Source organism: Electrophorus electricus, chromosome 6 (assembly GCF_041902795.1).
Source record: "Electrophorus electricus isolate QZ-2024a chromosome 6, ASM4190279v1, whole genome shotgun sequence".
Lineage (NCBI taxonomy): Eukaryota > Metazoa > Chordata > Actinopteri > Gymnotiformes > Gymnotidae > Electrophorus > Electrophorus electricus.
Genome location: NC_137502.1, coordinates 28,740,508 through 28,762,427, shown reverse-complemented (window position 1 = coordinate 28,762,427; position 21,920 = coordinate 28,740,508). Strand labels below are relative to the sequence as shown.

Here is a 21,920-nt window from a genome sequence, read left to right as displayed (position 1 = left end):
GAGAGAAGTGGATGAGCCAGAGAGAGAGAGAGAGACTTCACAAAAGGTCCCCACTCTTCCCCTCCAAGCTGGCCGTCATTGAGGAAGACGGACAAGACGAACGAGTGCTTAAGAAGATAAGTTAAGAGAAAGAGTGGGGGAGGGACTGGTCCCTCGTCTTCATCCGGCGAGGTTGGGCTAATTAATCAGGAGTGTGCGAGTGTCGGAGAGGCAGCACCCGGGGAGCAAGAGACTCTGAGACTCGGAGAGAGGGATGTCGAGAGGGAGAGTGTCACAGCAGGCAGAGGGAGGCCAAAGAACTGGAGCAGTGCGAGACCCCCAGACTCTAATTTGCTGAAAGTGCAGGCAATCTGTGCTCAGCGCCGCGCCACTCTGAGGGTCCCTGCGTTGACCTCGGCCTGCCCCGGACCCCCTCGTAAAGACCGCATGGGTTGCTCTCCTGTCCTCACATGCACAAGAGGAAACCACAAGAGGATACCAAGTGGAATTGGACTCGTTTAAGAGGTGGTGCGGAAGAGGCCCAGAAGCCAGAGCGACGGCGGTTCATCAAAGGAGCTGGCACTGTCGGGGAGAGGCTGGACACATCTCTTCTCGCTTTTTATCTGAAGAATCCTCTTTTCCCAGGGCTCAGGAGAGCTTCTGCCTTTGGTTCTTCCATCTATCATTTTCTCTCCCCCTCTCCCTTTGAACACATACACCTTTTGGCTCGACAAAACTGGTGATTAGATGGCTTTTGAGCACACGTCCATTACGTCTACAGAACGCGACCACGCTTCTGAAAGGTCTAGAGAAGAAGAAAAACTTGACGATGTGAGCCTGCTCTCATCTCCAGAGGAATGCTTCCTATGAAACTCTAATGAGTTTCAAGTTGTCAATTTGCCTACCGTTGTTAACCACTTTTAGTGCGAGTCAAGAATTGGGGTTAGACAGTTTGGTTAGGTAAGCCAGGACTTAGAGCTGCTCACTGCAGTCCTGAATGAGCACTTGACCTCAAACAACACAGCTGCCTCAGACATCCCAGCTCCTTCTAGCCAGGCTTGTCATTGTTCAAAACAGATAAACACTGAGCTAAAATGATAACATGGAAGCCTGTTCCAAAAAAATCACAAACATACACTGTCACACTGTGAGTCCCGGAGGCCGGTAAACAGCTAACTTACCTTTCCGCGCAATCCGGACGCAGTTGATCCGGGTCTCCTGTGGACGACACAGATGAGGCAGGGGGACATTAGTGTGGGGAAAGATGCCACTAATCATAACAGGGTAATAGCATGTGCGCGTGTAGAAACACTTAATGCTGCAGTCGTCTACTGGCCGTGTTGTGTTGGCTGTTATGGAAGAAGATCTTAACTGACAGCATGGTTATAAAATATCACAGTAACGTATCTCAGAAGTAGGACATATATTACAGCTGGCTTCCTGGTGTTTAATGGACCTTCCAACTCTCAGCCCACCTGACACACACACACACACACACACACACACATACACAGAGAACTTGGGATTTATGGGACAATTATGCAAATGCTTCCTTCTACATTGGAGTCAGGACCCCCTCTCCCCTAATTGCCATCCAATGACCTTTCCGATCGAAAATCGGTTTCATGTTGACTTCACCTTCCTGCCTTTCTTACCCCTGCATATGTGACATATTTACCCCTGAGCACGTCACTGAACCAGTCCGGCCAGCCTGCCGCTCCCACTGTAAACGTCATAGACATGCAGCTCACGGAATACATTCGCTTATGGAGGCGCCGGCATAGACGGCAAGGTCCAGTGAGTTTTCCAATACTCCCTGCCAATATTCAGAAGGAGAATGTGTGTGACAGCCCCAGGACGTGATTGACTATCGCACGTCCATGATGAATTCGATGGTGGGAACAGCAGGCAGCCGCATGTGTGTTTTTGGTGGGCTGGGAGAGTGCGTGTTTAGATGTTGGTGTGTGGCATCGGCGTTTGTGGGTTTTTGGTGGGCTGGGAGAGTGTGCGTGTTTAGATGTTGGTGTGTGGCATCGGCGTTTGTGGGTTTTTGGTGGGCTGGGAGAGTGTGCGTGTTTAGATGTTGGTGTGTGGCATCGGCGTTTGTGGGTTTTTGGTGGGCTGGGAGAGTGTGCGTGTTTAGATGTTGGTGTGTGGCATCGGCGTTTGTGGGTTTTTGGTGGGGTGGGAGAGTGTGCGTGTTTAGATGTTGGTGTGTGGCATCGGCGTTTGTGGGTTTTTGGTGGGCTGGGAGAGTGTGCGTGTTTAGATGTTGGTGTGTGGCATCGGCGTTTGTGGGTTTTTGGTGGGGTGGGAGAGTGTGCGTGTTTAGATGTTGGTGTGTGGCGTTTGTGGGTTTTTGGTGTCTGTGTATGTATTTGTGTGTGTGGTGTGCGTGTGTCTCCTTTCTCTTCTATAAGAAATTTATTCTACAGTGATTATCCTAACCATATGTCTTTCAAGCTAAGCTGAGTCAAAGTAATTACTGCTGGAATTCAGAAGACACAAGGTCCACACTGTCGTAAAGCCCCACCTAATTATCCAGAATAATTGTCAAAATAATATGCTTCTCTTTAAATACTATGCTTTTCTTTTCTTTTTGAAGCTGGAGCTGTCACAAGCCTAAATGACTTACAGAAATTGATTGAGATGAAAATGTGTGCAGGCGAGATAAACAACAACCTGAATGCATTCGAATAAGCGCTTAGAACAAACTTGTGGACTGTAAGTTAAATGTCTAAAAGATCCCTGGCTGGTTAGAGTAAGTGTTGTTTATGAACAATCACACACTCATTAATGTTCAATAAGACAAGAAATATCTCAGCAAAATCCGCTGAACTGTCAGAAGAAGACGGAGCTGTCTTTCAAGGGCTGCTGGGAAAGTCGGTCCCAAACGGAATGGCGGGCGGAGGGGTTGCTCTGAGCTACACATCTCCAGCTACACTGCTTTAGTATATAGAGGTAAGCGCTATGTTAGCTGAAGAGCAGAGACAGACAGTGCCTTCATAGACCTCACACTTTTTCTGGCAGCTTGACAACTAACTCTCTCTCTCTCCTTAACCTGTTATGTGACTGATGAAATTGTCACTTGGGGGAAAAAAAACAAAACAAAACTTATTCAGACTTCTGGAAATGTTTCAAGTTTTGCTCTAGCTCAAACACATTTTTATCAGCCAATAATTTTCATGCAAACAAGGTCAGGGTGAATAAAAACAGCTCTGAACAAGGGCTCTAGTTTAAGTGTTTAATTCTGAACTGAGGAAGCTGAGGTTTCCTTCATATTTCTCAAACAGCAAGCAAATGCCACTGAGGAAAACACATTGAGAAAAACACACTGAGGAACACACACTAAGAAGCACACACTGAGGATTACTGAGGCATACTCTGCATTGTTACTATAAACCTTGCCTTCTCTCATATTTCTCAAACAGTGGGCAAACAGAACTACTTCACACTGCCTGTGTAGTGCCTGCGTGGATAAACCCAGCAAAAATGAAGAAGTGCTTTTCTACAAGCGGACTGTCCTTCCCGATTTGAAGAATTACACAAACGCACTCCCAAAGGGCTTGGATAGCCCACCAAGTCCTGCTAATATCACTGCTCCCACAGCATGTCTGAGAGCGTCCGTGTCTGGGCGGAGTTTGCAACATCACCATGGGTGAAGGCCCAGCCTTTACTGCGTGATGACAGAGAGAATCGAAACAGAAGGTCTGCTAATACCAGTAGGAGAGCAAGGCAGAGTTGACATTTGATGAAGAGACAGACGAGGGAGCTTTAGGGTCAGATACAGCTCAGTGTAAGAATATTCAATGACGTTAAAAATTCCCCCTAATGTCCATTGTAGGCACTGCCCCTGAACAATCAGAAAATGAAATGTCACAGAAATGTTGAAATGCTTTTGAAAGCTATTGAATAATGAATTTATCACTTCTAATCAGCCTGACCATATGTTTGCATGAAAATTTTCAAAAAATGTCTTTCTTTTTTTTTCTTTTTTTCTTTTTTTTTTTACATCCAGAGGCCTGAACAGCTCTCGAGTGATGGGAGATCTCTCTCTTCCTTTGACTCCCGAAGTTAAATAAGTTTCGGGTTTGTTAGTTGCCATAAGAGTAGTCAGTCACATTTTTCCCGAGAGTTTGTTTCTTCTTCTGTCTTTTATATCGCACCGTATCCAGCACAGGCAGGAACACACGCGGGTAATCAAGGGAGAAAGAACAAACGCAAGACTCTGACACTGACTCTGGAACTGGTACACTGCACCTGCGGCGACTTCTGATGGATGGCAAGGCTTCACCACAGTTGATACTTAATAAACCTTTTCATTTAAAAGCTAATGGGATTCAGTGGGACAAATGTATTCCTATTAATCACACGATTATAGTCAGTTTATCCAAAACACTTTGGTTCTGGTAAACAGTCGATATCAAAGGCAAAGAGGACCATTTTATCAGTCATAAAAAGCTATTACAGCCAACAGCCACTTTGGTAGAAATCGGTTGTTCCTTTTGGACCATGGGACCGCTGTTGGCTGGCTACTCTGGGGGAGGAAACACTTTCGAACTGCAGTGACACGCAAAAACTGCTACAACTTGTATAAACTTGCACCAGCTACACATCTGTTACCATGCTTTTATGGCCCCCCAGCCAGAGTGGTCCCAGGTCCGTGGAAAAGGACCGGCGTGTAGAGGGTGGCTCGCGAGATCTGCACAGCAACACATGGGCTACAGTCTGTAACTATGTATCTATCAAACAGGTGTACCCAACGAGGTGGCCCGTTAAGTGTAGTCTCGCTTTAAACAAACACTCTCCAGGCAACTGTTCTGTTTGTTTTAGAGAATTGTCAATATTGTGGAAAGGTCCTGAAAATGGTCTCGACTGTCCAACCCGGAAACCGAGGTCAGAGTGCTGGCACGGTAGGCACACTCACCCCTCTAAAGTTGCTCGCGGCCTGGAAGTAGATGAGGTAGTTCTTGCTGGGATCCAGGGGAGAGTTCCAGTAGCCGTTGTAGGTGTGGTTGTCCCCGACGGTGAAGGGCGTGGCCTCCGGCAGGCTGCTGGGTGGGAGCTCGGCGGTGTAGTAGTGGGGGGGCAGGGCCCCGGCCCGGCCCGCCCCCTCTGCCTGGGAGGAGGGGGCGGGGAAACAATCCTGATGACCCAGCTCTCTCCTCTTCACCTGCCGGGAACCGTCCTCCTCTACCACTACCACATGGTAGGTGCTGCAGACAGGACGACAGAAGCCTTCAGCCAGAACGCCACAAAAGTCCTTAAACGTGTACTTCTATGGCCAGAAAAATGAGTGCTTTTTAATCTCCACTACAATTTGCCCCTAATGGCTCATATCAGAATCAGACGTTATACGTTAGCCACATTTAACCCATTCAGACAAATTACCTTCCTACGTTTTTGAGAGGTGTTAACTCTAAATAAAACATTCCTGCTGGAAATTCAGCACGCTGCATGACTAAGCTTCAGTCGGTCACGCCGTCTGAATGCACACAGGCTATGTCCGAACCTACAGTGTGCTGTCCAAGGAGACGCGTTCACAGCCTCGCCATCAAAACAAAAACACAAACACAGAGACGGCTTGCTGGCCGCAGCTTTAAGGCTGCCCAACAACACTAACGCTGTCCAAAACCATTCAGCTCCTCCACCAGTGCTGAAACACACACAGCACCTGTCACTCACACTCAAAAGCCACGCCACGTATGTCTCTATAACCTGTACACACTTAAAAGGGCAACATTTCCATATTCTCATGCTGTGCAGACCTGCACAGCAAAAAAAAACCAAACTAAAAATCAACAAATCTTTATTACATGGCCTGTGCTCCAATTAAATTTGCTTGTTACCACCGCTGCCTTAATGTGAACTAATGTCAAAACAAATTCCTTGTAATTGATCATTCACGAGGCCAATCGTGATTCTGGTCTCACAATGTGGCCGGGGGTGGGGGGGGTTACCTGACGGGGGCTCCACGGCCCAGGGCCGGACGGAGTAGCACCGTGATGGTGCTCTCAGACTCGCTCAGGGGAGACGGGATGTCGTCATAGTCAAACGCAGGAGCTAAACAGCAGGGGAGGAAACGTGAGAGACAAAGAGAGAGGCAGGGGAGTTACAGAGAAAGAAAAAGAGAGACAGAGGGAGAGAGAGAGAGAGAGAGAGAGCAACCTCACAAATAGCTCACTGTAGCACACACACACACAGCCCCCGGGGGGAGAAACAGCACTCCATTGTGCCCCACCCCACCTCCTCGCCAACAGAGACCGCAGATTAAAAGCACACACCAGCCCTCAGAGATGCAGCAAGGCCAGCATGAGCACGGCGGAGTGGAGTGCTTTTTCCCTGGGGAGCCCTCGCCCCCGCACCGCCCCGCACGGTCCCGCATGGTCCCGCTCGATCCCGCTCGCTATCGGAAGTCAATTAGCAAGAGGCAAGCAGGTGAGCGTCTCCGTCTGAATGACAAACATGAGTAAACGGGGGCAGCGATGGAGCGTCGAGCCCACCCGCCCCCAGAACGGAACCATGTACGTACGGGTGCAGCTCTCTCTAGAGTGCACAAACAAGCACGCCCAAGCACGCAAGCGTAGCAGACAGTGGAGTGGAATTCAAAGACCTGCCAGACCGAGAATGGAACGCCTTCCATTAATCATGAGGATGAAAATGAATAGCAAAACAGCGTTCCGTTCTGTTTTCACGGATCTCTGAGAAACGCCTTCCCTCTGACTATCCATGTTCTGCAGATGCGGAAGAGGAGGGAATGCACTGTAAGAGCTACAGGAACAAGCCTCAGAGAGAGAGAGAGAGAGAGAGACAGAGAGAGAGAGAGAGAGAGAGAGAGAGACAGAGAGAGAGAGAGAGAGAGAGAGAGAGAGAGAGAGAGAGACAGAGAGAGAGAGAGAGAGAGAGAGAGAGAGAGAGAGAGAGAGAGACAGAGAGAGAGAGGGAGAGAGAGAGAGACAGAGAGAGAGGGAGAGAGAGAGAGAGACAGAGAGAGAGAGACAGACAGAGAGGGAGAGAGAGAGAGACAGAGAGAGAGAGAGAGAGAGACAGAGAGAGAGAGAGAGAGAGAGGGAGAGAGAGAGAGAGGAGAGAGAGAGAGAGACAGAGAGAGAGAGAGAGAGAGAGAGCAGAGAGAGAAGAGAGAGAGAGAGAGAGAGAAGAGAGAGAGAGAGAGAGAGAGAGAGAGAGAGAGAGAGAGAGACAGAGAGAGAGACAGAGAGAGAGAGACAGACAGAGAGGGAGAGAGAGAGACAGAGAGAGAGAGAGAGAGAGAGAGAGAGAGAGAGAGAGAGAGACAGAGAGAGAGAGAGACAGAGAGAGAGAGACAGACAGAGAGGGAGAGAGAGAGACAGAGAGACAGAGAGAGAGAGAGAGAGACAGAGAGAGAGAGAGAGACAGAGAGAGAGAGAGAGAGAGAGAGAGAGAGACAGAGAGAGAGAGAGAGAGAGACAGAGAGAGAGAGAGGGAGAGAGAGAGAGAGATACAGAGAGAGAGAGAGAGGGAGGGAGAGAGAGAGACAGAGAGAGAGAGAGAGAGACAGAGAGAGAGAGAGAGAGAGAGAGGAGAGAGAGATAGAGAGAGAGAGAGAGACAGAGAGAGAGAGCGAGAGAGAGAGAGATACAGAGACAGAGACAGAGAGAGAGAGAGAGAGAGAGACAGAGAGAGAGAGAGACAGAGAGAGACAGAGAGAGACAGAGAGAGAGAGAGAGAGAGAGAGAGAGAGACAGAGAGGGAGACAAAGACCTTTGATGTGACATGAAAGGAAATGTAGACATCATCATGCCATGATGCGGCAGCTTTCAGAGTTCCTGTACGTGACACAGCTGTGTCTGGGGTTCGGACGAAGTGAAAGGGGACTGCCGTAGTGACTGTGTGGCCCGTGTCTCAGACGAGCCTTGTCCTTGCAGGCAGGCTTCAGATGCCCGAGTTAAAGTTAATGGATAAACTTTCACCCTGAAACCATTTTCACCCTGAACACACTTTTATGGGCACGAAATCTCCAGCAGGCTTAGAGCCACACGCACTGCCAAGTGCACCTTTTCATGGTGAACACACAGACTGATGGATGAAATCACCATTGACAAACTGAAGTGACAAACAGAATGTCTCGGCACTGCACAAAGCAAAAGGTGCTTTTAGACATAAAGAAGACTCCACATCGATTTATGTCAGCCATGAAATTCATATTCCTTTATCTTGTGCCCATTCAGTAAATGGCCTTTGTAAGGAAAAGAGCAGTATTTCATTTGTAAATGTTGTAGCGTAGCGACAATCCTCTCCGCCTCCCACGTTCATAACCACGACCTCCTGCAAGGCCCCCTCCACCACACTGTGCATAATGCATAAAGTAATAAGGCAGCTACAGACTGATCCTGGATGTCTCCAAGGTGTGTGCGCAATAAAGCAAGATCGCTGGTACCCCCGTCGCCTGCAATCAAAGGCGCAAGGATAAGAAAAGCCACGGGATCGTCACATGCATACAGTTAAGACTCAAAAATATGCAGGACGGGGACACAGCAAAGAGCAGAGCCAGTCCCGTGTCCGACTGACGTGAGAGCCGGTACTCTCCGAGGGTTACACCGTTCAGTGGCAAAAAAACACAGTACATATCCACTGACCTTTGAAACTCTCAGAGCAGCATGACCTCACAGCTGCAAATCCATAGCGACCACGCGTGTGTGACCAAATGAAGAATCGCTAAGGTCACGACTAGTGATGGCTATCGGGCTCGCGCCTGCTCCCACGACTCTGGATCATTTGTAAGTTCATTTGGTCTCACGAAACACAGTGAGAGCTCTCTTGCTTATCAATAGGTAGTATGTCTTTTTGGTGAGATCACGTTACTCGAGACTCCACTCGACACTGTCTTCTCACCGGAGATGTTGGTGGTGATCTCGGTCAAGGCTGTCTGGCCGAAGCCCTTGGCAGTGCGGGCGCGCACCGAGACCAGGTATGTGGTGCCAGGGTGAAGCCCTGAGAACATGTGGTACGTCTCATTCCTCAGCTTGGACACGGTGCGCCGAGGGCCAGGAACGTTGACGCTCGGGTCGAACGACTCGATGCTCTGGTAGCTGATCTGTAATCCAGCAGCAGAAATAAAAGAGAAAATGTGACGCCTCAGTGGTAGCGCAGTGGTGAAAGTACTTGACTAGTCAAGTAATCAAAAGGTTGCCAGTTCAAGCCCCACCACTATCAAGTTGCCACTGTTGGGCACCTGAGCAAGGCCCTTAACCCTCAGTTGCTCAAATTGTATTCGATCATAATTGTAAGCTGATTTGGATAAAAGCATTAGGTGAATGTCTCTGGAGATGAAATATTCACAACAATGTAGTTAGTTACTAAACTCTGAAAAATTCAGTTTAAGAACCTCATAATGAGAAACTGAACAGCATCAATAATGTTGGATGTACTTTTTAAAAATGGTACCTTCCATATGGCTGTGTTGACCTGGCTTGAAAGCTAATGAGCGCAACCAAGGCACCACCTGACAAATAATTAGCTAAGTGTGGAGGAGACCCCACGCGCTAAACTGCATCACAAATCCGTAAACACACCGTGGCACATGCGACGCAATGGGAAACCTTAAAGTAGCAACTGGCGAGCACAGGAGAAGTGGTGGACAATTAATAATTATAAACGCATACACTTACGCTCCCATCTAACAGCTTCTAACGGCTAACGCAAATAAATAATTATAATGTCTGTCCCTTGCTCTAATTGGAGAAGCACCAAGGGTTTGGTTAGCATAAGGATGTATGCGCACCCAGTCTTTTAATGACACTGCGTTCATTCTTCAACCAAACACCAAGCATCTCTGCAGGAAAAAGACGCCAACGGCGTGTGACAGTTTAGGGAGCGGAGTGAGACGTTACGTCCACTGGCTTGGCAACAGCGCTTTCTTTGGTTCCACTGGATGCTCCCATATCTTGGACCCGACTCGTGCTAATTTGATGTAAGAGCTTTAAACGCTCACAGTGGCTGTTAGCTCGGATACAGTCATGCTCTCAGTGTAATGGCCACTCTACTGCAGAACACTTCAGAGGTTTGGAGCCCTTACAGAACTTAATGGCCCCTGCCTCTTTAAAATGCCTACATCAGGTTGTTTTCTTCATTACCACGAGTTTAGTCAACAGATTTTAAATAAATTAAACATTCTTAAAATGCATGATAGAAAAGAAATTATGCAAAATTTAAACATACTATATCAAACTTGTTACAATAAACTACATATAAATATACTACAGCTTTAAGGTCGGTAAGCTACAATACTTCAGGCTATGCATCACTAATGACATTTGATTTTGAGGGTTGATGTTGAAGAATTCCCCGGGTTTGCCCTGTGGCTATGTTTAGCTCTGAGTCTAGGTATTGGACTGGCAGGTATTGGACGTACTTAAAGTGATGCTATAGCTGGGCTTACATGTCCCTACAGACCGTAGAAAGATAATCAGACTCATTCTATTACCTCATACTGTGTGATCAGACCGTTGGGTTCCACGGGCTCCTCCCACTTGAGGAAGATCATATCATCCAGTGGAGTGAAGGTCAGAGATTCTGGTGCGATGCCTCCCGGGACTGCAGGAGTCATAAAGAGTCAGGATTACTTGGACAAAAACCCCCATCACCTTTGGCCCATATTAACCCACCCTCAGCGTCAGACAGACGAGGCAGTGAGGAGAGTCAGGGACCAGTGGGAAAGAAAATGAAGAATGTACTTTGACCCTCCAGGCTGGGCAGAGAGAGAGAGAGAGAGAGAGAGAGAGTCAGAGTAGGGAGTAGGGTTAAGGGGGTTTTACATCCCTGCAGGTCCCCAGCCCATATCTGATAACCGAGCACAAGAGCTGATGGCATGGCAGTAGATTCACCTTCTATAGCAGCAGTACTGGGTAAAGTGGAGAAGAGAGAGAGAGAGAGAGAGAGAGAGAGAGAGAGAGAGAGAGAGAAAGAGAGAGAGAGAGAGGAAGACACACAAGTGCATCTGTCTCTCACCCCAGCCAGAAACAAACCAAAAGTGTGCAATGCTGTGAATGCTAACAGCCACACACAGTCTGCTTTAATCATCAATGTGACACAAATGCACAGGCACACACACACACTGTGCGTGCCTGTGTGTGCATGTCTGCAAATGGCCCTATAGATGCTACATCAGACAGCTGAAAAGGGATTCCACAGTGGGAGGGGCTTACATAAGAGACCAGTCACTACGCAGTAAAAAGAATAAGAAAGACAGAATACTAGACATGTGCACAGAATCTGATGCTGCAAGCTCGTCAGTTCACTTGTATTCAAACGCGTATGCATGTGCATGCACGTTTGGTTTTCAGCAGGCCTGGTGCTGCTAACATTCTGCGAGAAATGGTCACCCAGCTCTTTATAGTATGATAGAACTAAACACAGCTTGCGTGATTGCACAGTGGCGCAGGAAGCCACCAGATGGGACCAATTACTGGCATTCACACCGCGTACAGTGGCACTCGATCCCAAGCTGGCCCAGGAGCTACGGCAACAGGCACGAACTCTGCCACGAGGCACCGGTGAAGTATGTAGGACATCCACCGCATACATGTTTATTTAAGCGGCTTCGCTGCCGTTCTGCGGTGTCCCAGCATAAGCGTGGCGTTTTTCTCCAGCTCTAACGCTGTGCATCCGGCTGCTCCTACCCAACCCCCCCGAGGGACGCGCATTAAAAATTAAAGGCAACACCAAATGTTTTCTGCTCATGCGGTACGCTGTTTTGTCGCTGGCTCTTACACCCGTTACCGCCACCATCTACCCCACCTTCTCGACATTGCTGAAATCACAAACAAATAAATAAATAAATGACATGTACTCAGGTGACTCAATTTATATTGCGGTGATTTACACTCAGGATTGCAGAACGAGTAGCCACAGTGTAAACAGAACTCAAACAATCCAAAGCGTAGGAGGACTGGTACGCTTCAAAAGCACAGCAGAACGTGTGTGTGTGTGTGTGTGTGTGTGTGTGTGTAAACATGCAGCAAGGTTTAAGAATTTCTCAGATTTATGTTTTTAACCTACTTGTGAACCTGGTTCTATTATAACCTGGACATATTATATTACACAATGCAAAAAAGGGATTCTTTTGTGACCTACGTATTATGCTTTGAGGTGAGGTGAATGGAAAATTTGCCTGAAATTACTTGATCAATAGAAAACACCAAATTAATATCTTAGCTCCAATGAATACCCTAGCAAAAGCAGGGATGGCACTTTTACACGACAGCATCTCTATGTGCTAACAAATGATGGTAAGGGTGTACCCAAACAATATATTGATATTGTTGGCTAATCATCAGCAAGTAGAAAAACGACCAATAATAAAGGACATTTACATATGTTCCATTTCAGCAGTTTAGGAAATCCTGGAGGCATATGTCCGAGGCATCTTCAGAAACACATGCTGAAAAACAGCGTGTCAACACAGCTTGTGCAGGGAGGCCTGCGCGCCAGCCAAAATGTTCGGCAAGGAGTAACGACGATGTGAGAGCTCTTCACTGAGTTCCGAATACAGGGAGCGAAAATAGGGACAGAGGAAATTCTTAATGGGCCGTGAAGAAGCTCAACAGTGCTGTGAAGCACACGAAATCGTAACCTTGGAATGAGCTGGAACGACAACTGGTAAACACCACTCCTCTATATGGAAATGCCTTCAACCGTCCCCGAAGACCACCCACCCGGGCAAACGCAGTTACATTTCTTCTAGAGAATCTTAACACCTGCTACTGCAGATTGACGGAAGAGAAATACTGGAAATGTTTGCAAGCGCCGCCAATCCTGTGGGCCTCATCACAGATGCTGATGCCACATGGGATGCTTCACGTCTTGGTGAGCTTTTCGCTGACTGGAACATGGCACCACTTAAACAGGGAGATAGTAAGTGACATGCATAAACAACCCCCATCGTGTCCCACCACCCCCTTTCTGGTTTCTGGGGACAAGGGTCTCTGCTGGGACTCTACATGCTGAACACTGGCATGCTTACCCAGGTGATCCGAACCCAATTCCTTAAAAGTCGTAGTGACCATGCCTGCTGTAAAAGCCACTATCCTTGACCTCCTGTCTATCAGACAGCACTGGGATACTGATAGCATTGGAATACTGACAGCACTGGGATACTAATAGTATTGGCATACTGACAGCAGTGGAATACAGACAGCACTGGAATACTGTATCGTGATCAAGTAGCTGCATGCTTCCACAATTCAAGAACTAATTCCACTCCCATTTCCACTAAGTGTGAACGATGGCTGGTGTTCTCTCCCCAACATGGCCAAGGACACCCCACCCGTCCTCTTCGCATGACGAATCACCTACACATGATGCATAATGATCCACTGACATCAGTCTGCATGACAGGGAAATCCATGAAGATTCTGTAGGTGAAATTAGTCTAAAACTAATCTAAGGCAAAGAACAATACCAACACGATCCTCACCAACCGGCACAGGCTGGGTCACCCCTTTTTCCAAAAGCACTTCCAACAAATCCATCAAAATTAGTGTCAGAAATTGTCTTAGTTTCATGCATCATCACTGGTTACAACAACTGTGTCAAGACAGATTTCATATCAAATGACAGGTGATGGTATGAGAGGTGATGGTACAACAGGTGGAATGACAGGTGATGGTACGACAGGTGATGGTTGATATTCAGAAAGTAAAACATCTCCCCAGGATTTAGTTCCAACTGTGGGGAGCTGACAACTAGCTCAAGCCAACCAGTAAAATTTGACGGATAATTGAAATGAAGTATGTGATATAAGATCATGGCAGAACGTTTACAAGTCTGATAAATAATGAAACCAAAAAGAGATTTTGCATCAGTTTCTGGCACTGGGAAAACATTGAGATGTGCAGGACTATGGAAGTATTTCCCATACTAACAGGAATACCCTGTTCCCACAGGATAACACAGAAACCCTTCTCCCCATGGTCAACACAAAAACATTGTTACACATGCTAACAGGAAACCATGTACCCCATGTTAAGAGGAAAACCTGTATCCCATGTTAAGAGGAAAACCTGTATCCCATGTTAAGAGGAAAACCCTGTTCTCATGCATATTTCTTTTTTTCCATCCTCCATCTTAACAACTGGATTCTCCTTGCTTGCCAAGTTTGGAGTGCAGGAGAGAGGCTGATAATTAAAGGTCCATGTTCTCTCATTTCTCTGCGTACGTCTCTGTTTTCCCCTCGCTCCCTTTCTTTTTGTAAGCTGTGGGCTTTTTAAACTTTATTTGCTGAATTAATTGGGAAGTTTCTGTTGTTTACAATTAATCAGTGACAGCAGGCGTGAAGACTGCTACTGTAGGAAACAAACTTATGCAAAACCGAGGCTGAAGTTGAGAGCGGGCGGGGGGATGGGAGACAAAGGTGGACCGCGTTCTGCCGGCGTGATAAATGAGGGGCATTCATCCAGCATGAACGCACCGTCCCCCGCCATTTGCCTCCAGCAGAAGGCTAGACACGCGAGTCTTTAATTTGCGTGCGGGGTTCGTTCGCTTGACCTCTGCTTCGTTCAGCCTCCCCCGAATTTGCATGAAAATGTGCCTCTCCTGCTACTGACATGTCAAAATGGAAATGCGAAAATAAGCAAAATCTTTATTCCACTTCAGCCGGTGGCTGTTGCTTGTTAATTTTTCATCGACTAAGATTTTAAAAGTACGATCGTCCACTTAGTTATGCTGACTCCGTCTGTTTGGAGAATCAATATATGCGTTGCTGCCATGATTGGGAGCATCACAGCACATGGTAGGCGTCTGAGGCCTACACAAGGTGCTGACATCATAATCTGTGAAGCGCGTCTCCGAGAAGACTGATGAGTCATGCTCACCAACCCATGCTGAGTCGCCACGGGGACCATGCGAGTTTTAAGCAGACTATGAACGCGGTAACTAACAATTGAGCTTGTCTGTACTCAAAAACGGGAGTCGGCGTGTAGGTGAATGTGCTGAGTCAGGCTGTCTAAGCACCGCTCTGGAATGCAGAGATAATTTCACGAGCAATATTTCCTCTTCAGCATTTTATACCAGTCTAAGGAGTACTTTAAGTGAATGGGTCGCATTTACGAAACACACCGACCGTCTCAGCAAGATTAGCAATCTTGAAGATGGACGGTGGCACTGCATACTGACTGCACAGGACAGACGCTGCCATTTAGAAGCCCCTACCAAATAAACAAATGCAACAGTCAAAAACATCTGGGATTGGATACTCACCATCCTCCTCTGTTTGGAAAGTGACCTCACGGCTCTCCTTCTTGCCCTCAGGATTGGTCAGGGCCAGGCGCACATGCACTGGACGGAACGGGGGGAGGTCCCTAAGTGTGAAGTGGGAGGTGTTCCTTTCTACTGACAGACACTCCCGCACGGTGGCGTTATTGCTGCCAGTCCCGCCCACCGTTGCCGTGGAGTAACGATAACATAGTGACAGAGAGTAGGTGTGGCAGCGGGTCAGGTTGTAGCCGAGAGGCTCCCACTGTAAAACCAGTTGTCGAGATTGAATATCTGAGGCAGTCAGACCACGGAGAGGCCTCATAGGTTCTACGGAAATCAGAGAGAAAGAGAGAGAGAGAGAATTATTACTTAATATCACTTTTCGTCGATTAACTGTGTACAGAGAAAGGAAAAAAACTACATTTACAAACTCTTACACAACATAAACTGCAAAAAAAAAGCAAATTAAATAGAAAAAGTGGATTTAATAGATCATCACTTTGACAAAACATTAATAAGAGAGAGAGAGAGACAGAGAGAAACAGGTGAGGGAGAACACAGCCTTCTGGCAAGATCAGACTTTCCCCACACTGCCATGGATTAGAAAGAAACATGACAGGACACGCCAGCCTATCAGCAAAAGAAGTGAGAAAAAAGGACAGTAATGATCCAGTTCCTCATATTCGCCATCCTGTCCAGGAAATATCCAACTACCTCTTTCTCAAGATCATATTAGAGCAGCTCTGCGCTAATTACACACTTGCCGTGAATGAAAGCACCACTGTACAGGAAAAGATGCGCTTGTGAGGAATGCACCTGCTTAGTTTAAGTAGGCAAAGAAATCCGATTACTTTCCCCTGGAGCTGCACCATATATTGTTGGCTAATTGTTATCACAATGTTGGCCTTGGCAGTACTGATATCGCAGAAGGCTGCAATATGCAAATTAGCCCTCTAACAAAGCAGCTTTTTGTGTTTTTCTGTTTTTGTAGTTGGCTGACCAGTCGCAGGCACTATAGAGCAGTGCTGTGTGGTTATTTTGATCAAATCTGGCATTCACATGATCCAAAGAATAATGCAGGCCAATCTTTAACCACATTAACGATTACTGTCAGCAAATGCATATGTCATTTTGCGCATGTTATATTGTCTTAAGCCCATGACCTTTGGCACAAGGGCCTCAGCACTGCAGTGTTCGCATCATGCAGGGAGCGGGCCGGTCGTCCTCTCCCTCATTACACACTAATCAATCAGACGCATCTGCCGAGGCGTCCGGAGGCATGACGCCTGACAGGCCACCAGACAAGCACACACTTACATATGTGGACATCCCTGCGGACAAAACACTAACCCACCCGCTGATGCTCGTGCATGTGGTCTTGTTCTCTCTATATCTCTCTTTTCCTCTTTATCTCACACATCATACACACTCACACAGAGAAAGACACACAAACACATATTTCCACATATGCAAGTGCACGCCCACACGTTTACACATCCAGACCCCCACCCGTGCACACGTTACGTGAGAAAAACCAAAAAAACAACCAATACATTCCCTTTGATTTGACTTTGCTATAGCCCTCATGCATATGATGTGAAGACCTTTTTCAAGATGTATTTATCAATTTGCATTTCTGAAAGAAAATGTATGAATAAGCCCCCAGTCCGGCTTCAAAAGCCTGCCATCAAAATGACATGAATACTGTGGGCCGCTGCATATGGGCAGTTGTTCTCAGCTAGCAGCGATGACATTACACACCAAATAACTGCTATCGTCGTATCTACAGAAACATGAGTGACTCACGCAGGCCTTGTGCATGTTAGTGGCGGATCTTTCTAGAACGAATACACGGGGGGCTCTGTTTTCCTCAGACAACTTGCAACTTCAACATGTCCGCTGTGGACTACTGCCGCAAAGCTGGAGAGGGTTCTAAAAGGGCACGTACGTGAGAAGCGCTAAACAGCTGCAATAGTAACTGGACGCCATGTGGTTGTTGCGCAAGCACGTCAAACATGGAATACAGAGCAGAGCGCGTCGGTACGTTAGCTGCTCCTACACCACTCATCCCTCTGTCTCATGCCTTTCAACAGATGCACCACCAGTCAAAGGCAAAAGCAAAATGGACCCTTTGAATCGGCGCCAAGAACGTCTCATGGCACAGACCGAGGCGCAAACACGACACGGGCAAACATTCAGAGCCGCAATAATATGATCCATTACTCTGATAAACCTTTGCAAATTAGGTGGAGGCGGAAGGTTCACCAGGAATCTGCTCTCAAAATCGAGAGGCTGCAGAGGAAAGGAGCGAAAGAAAGCATGGCCGCGCGCGTCACGTGGGGCCGCTCTGGAGGAGTCGGGGGACAGGCTGGGTTACGGTAAGGTTTCTCCATCTCCATCTCACATGCCCCAACCTGTTACTTATTGTGCGCCGGGAACACCGGTGGTGTTGGCAGGCAAAAAAAGACAACATCTTTTTGTCAGAAAGCTGACAAGGGGCACCCTGCTGCCCGTATAAAATACGATTTTGCTGATTTTCCGAGATGTACGGCACGTATAGGTTGGAATTAATTTTTTCTAATTAGTATAGCTTATTTAAATCATTCTGTCACTACATATGATTTCCTACAGAACTGGAACACCCACGCCCTCCAACCACATTAAGCCTGTGGCATTCTATATCGGTGCTAGTGATTTTTCTATGGTGGTTGATGGTACTGATTAGGGTAGTCGATGCAGGGCACTTGGACTGGGGCTGAATTAACAAAAATATCTGATGAAACTGTAACGTAGCATGAAGGCAGATTTTGCTAAAGCTAAAAAAGCATCTTCCCTATGTAAAAGGGCACCTCCACGCGTCGCACCCTCGCGCACAGCCGTGGCCTCCCAATTAAGCGAGTTGCTGATCTATATCATAAAGAATGTCCCTTCCAGAGCTGTTAGTAACTGAATTCATCATTGCCATAGTAACTGCCAGGAGTGCATGCATTTTGGCCTGCACCTAATGCCCGTGGATCGGCTGGCGCTCTTGTGCAACACCTCTCCGCGTGTGTGAGCTCGTTTCCACGCACCGCCCCGGCCCACCAGCCGGGCACGGCACCAATGAACAAAGTGCCTGTGCCAGCCGCTCATGGCAGGACGCTGGGGGAATAACGACATACCCTGAACAATCAGGCCCACGGACATTTCCGAGTTAGTAATGCATAAGCAGCACACCCTCCAACACACACACACACACACACACACATCAATTACCATTGGGGAGAAAAAAAGGTCTGGCACTAGACACAAATATCAGGGTGTAGTACATGAGTGCTGCAAACAGCGAACAATAAGAGGATATGAGAGAGGAGACTCTGTCTCTCGGACACATTCTGCTGCTGTAATCGACTGAGATAAATGGAGGCTTCAGGCTCTGCTGGCAGTGACATATAAGACAAGAGCTGACGAGGAGGCGCTGTACAGCTCCGCTCAGCATACCAATGCCTGGAGCTTTCTCTCCGCCAGCCTCCACAACAGCACAGGCGCGAAGGCAGTTCCAGAGACGGATGGTTTGTTATTTAAAACCGCTGGAATGATGTTGAATGGTTTCCGAGCTGGAACAAAGTGACTGAGGAAAATGTATTTGAGTTTGCATATAAACAAAAGTAGAGGCAGATGTTCGGTGAGAATCCCTTATATATATTTGACTACTGTTGCATCTAGAGCATTGAGCTCCATACACTACCCCTCCCTCTCTCGGTCTGCTCTGCTCAAAGTGGGTTGCAGGAGGCAGCGGGGGGGTTGGGGGTGGGGGTAGAGGAGGAAGGCAGGCTGTCAGGGCCGGGAGATGGAGCATGAGGGGTGGGGGCGGGTGGTGGGATTAGGAAGACGACAAGGCAAAAGGCCTGAGCCTAGTGGGCTATTTACTCTACCGCTCATCTGTCTCTCTCAGAGCTCAGGGCGCATTATAGACCGCCTGCAGGGCAGTACATCACACTTCTCCACCTACAGACACTGGCTGAACAGGAAAACAATTCCCAACAAATATTCAGACACTGTATCAATAAATCACGTGTAATTGCATATTTGAGTATTTATTCGTCAAAAAACATCAATTCTCATTAGTAACATCACTAGTAACATCATTAGTAAAATCACTAGTAACATTACTAAAATTAACATCACGAGTAACATCACTAGTAACATTATTAATAGGGGAAAAAAAAACACAGCATAGAACACCTGCTTTCTTACATCATGGAGGTTCCCACTCACCAGCACACTTGGTTCTGCTGACCAGAGGAGGTCCGGGTGGCCCCGTTCCCCCGTCTCCAGGCCGGGTGAGGAGAACACTGATGCGGTACTCTGTGTCCGGTTCGAGATGCCAGACTTTGTAGGTGAGGGAGTTGACTCCATGAGTCTCGGACCATGGAGAATGACTGGCCCGGTACACGATCTCCCGGCGAATCACTGGTCCATCTCCCACTATGGAGTTTGTGTTCAGCTGAATGATCAGGTATGTGGAGCCTGAGCGCAACAGTTGGGGTGGGGCTATCGGGGTGGGCGGAACTAGAAAAGAAACAGAGCAGAAGTGAGTGAGGAGGTTTTCGGCATGCTTCGGCAAAGGTGTGCGGTTAAGAACACTTTGCAGACATTCTCCAATTTGTTCTAATTTAGTAACTGCAGAGATCAAATGAACAGTGCGAGTTTCCGCAAGATTGTAATTAAGATGCCGTGTTGCCTGTATTCTGGGCAAGGGGTTAATTTCAATGTTTCAGTGCTTCTTCACAAAGCTAGCCGCAAGGTAGAGACACACTCAGGATGAAAGAGAGATTCACTAATGCAGATATTAAATTCAAGAATCGCAACATTACAACTGATCCATTAGCATAAGCAAGACATATCTCCAGACCACAGAGCGGGGCTGATCAAATGAGGTTAGGGGCTTTTAGAAAGACTTCACAGATGCCCTAGAACAAAGCTTTTGTTAGCACGCACTCAGATATAATCTTTGACATTGATGGAGTATATGTAAATCCCTCACAAACAGTTTGTAATCTTGGAGACAGCTTTGATTCCTCACTTTCATTTGAACACTATATCAGCTCACTCATTAAGAGAGCCTGCTACCATCTCGGTAACGTTTCCTGACTCCACCCCACGCTCACAAGCAACGATGCCCAAATACTGATTCATGTTTTTTGTCAGTTCCTGCCTTGATCGCTGTAATGCCCCTTCTCTTTGGTCTCCAAGTTTAGAGTTAAACTCCTTATGAAACTACAGTGTGTCCTAATGTCCTAATCTAGAGTCCATACTCACACTACACACTTATACCATATTATACCTGTTCTCCTCAAACCGCACTGTTTACCTGCACCCTTCTGTGTCTAATACAAATGACTTCTTACAACCTTCAAACCCTTAAATGGACTCAACTGAACGTTGTCTTCCCTATACTCCAGCCCTTAGGTCTTCTGGTCTTGGTCAGCCCAGTTCAGATTGTCTTCAGTCTGTGATAGAGCACTCAGAGTAACAGCTCCGAAACTCTGAAACTGGCTTTCTGTAAGTCTCTGTGATCTTGCTTTTACTTCTGCCTTTAAAGTACACCTCAAAGTCTGTTTTGGCATTGTTTTCCTTTCCTCTACATTTCGATTTTGATTATGCTTCTGTTTGGTCCTGCAGTTTTTCAATTTGTGGCAGTGGTGGCTCAGTGGTTAAGGTGCCTGACTTGAGAGGTAATTGAAAGGTTGCCGGTTCAAGTTCCATCACCAAGCTGCCACTGTTGGGACTCTGAGTAAGGCTCTCAACTGCTCCAGTTGTGTTCAGTCATAACTGGAAGGTGTGCTTTGGGTAAAAGCGTCAGCTAAATATAATTCATGTTTGAATTATGTAAAGAAACCTTGAGTGTGAGATATTTATTATTATTATTATTAGAAGAAGAAGAAGAAATAAACCCAAAACAGATATTTGGATAGCAAATAATGCAACCTGAATTATTTTCCATGGTAACTAATATTAATGTGTGGGACGTCTACCAATGGGAATGTACAGACATTGAAAGATGGCCTGGCTAAGCCTAATAAAAAAAAGTCATGACTGCTGCATTTTGACATCTACGAACTTCAGACAGCAGGCCATTAAAGCACAATTTAAAGTACAGAATAAATCTCATGTACTCATAGCAGACCAGCCAAAATGTGCTCTGAACTGAAATTCCCAGGAGGGCTGCAGTGTGCAGTACTTTAGAAGTGGGTCAGAGCTCTGTGTGTGAGGCCTTCGCGAAAAAAAAAAAGAGGCATTTTACTCCTGCCAGAATGGGACCAGCACTTCCAAAGGTACTTACGACTGTTACGTTTCCCAGCACGGCTATGTTCGGCCTCCCACGCAGCCAAAACGCTGACTTGATTGACGTGGATTAGATGCTGAGCTGAGCTACCCCCCGTTCCGACCTACTGGGCCGGTGCGTGTTCCCTAGCAGGCCATGATTCTTTTCTCACAGAGCTTCTAGGATGTTCCCTTCTGCTAGGAAAGGGCTGTGTCTCGAGCTCCTTTAATCATACCGGAATTGTAAGAGGCACTTGGAAGGAGCCAATTCTTAACTCTGTCCACAAGAAGGCGTAATAAGGTCTCATTTGCATGACTGATTACGTGTATAATTTGGCTATTTTTGTTCCAATCTGGCTGTGATGAGGTAATATGAACCTAATCAGTCCAACGGCTTGGGC

The 21,920-nt window shown here is 47.0% G+C and overlaps 1 protein-coding gene across 9 annotated transcripts in view; it reads right to left on the bottom strand.

The window, feature by feature from the left end:
- Positions 1-21,920, bottom strand: part of ptprua (protein tyrosine phosphatase receptor type Ua) — a 142,459-nt gene that overhangs the window by 24,812 nt on the left and 95,727 nt on the right. For all 9 annotated transcript variants that reach the window (XM_027009770.3, XM_027009768.3, XM_027009772.3 and 6 more), the window contains exons 7-13: positions 19,471-19,764; positions 15,217-15,540; positions 10,445-10,554; positions 8,854-9,055; positions 5,940-6,042; positions 4,907-5,195; positions 1,161-1,197 (exon numbers count right to left, since the gene is read on the bottom strand). In XM_027009770.3, coding sequence (XP_026865571.2) covers positions 1,161-1,197; positions 4,907-5,195; positions 5,940-6,042; positions 8,854-9,055; positions 10,445-10,554; positions 15,217-15,540; positions 19,471-19,764 — 1,359 coding nt within the window. The remainder of the gene's footprint in view (positions 1-1,160; positions 1,198-4,906; positions 5,196-5,939; positions 6,043-8,853; positions 9,056-10,444; positions 10,555-15,216; positions 15,541-19,470; positions 19,765-21,920) is intronic.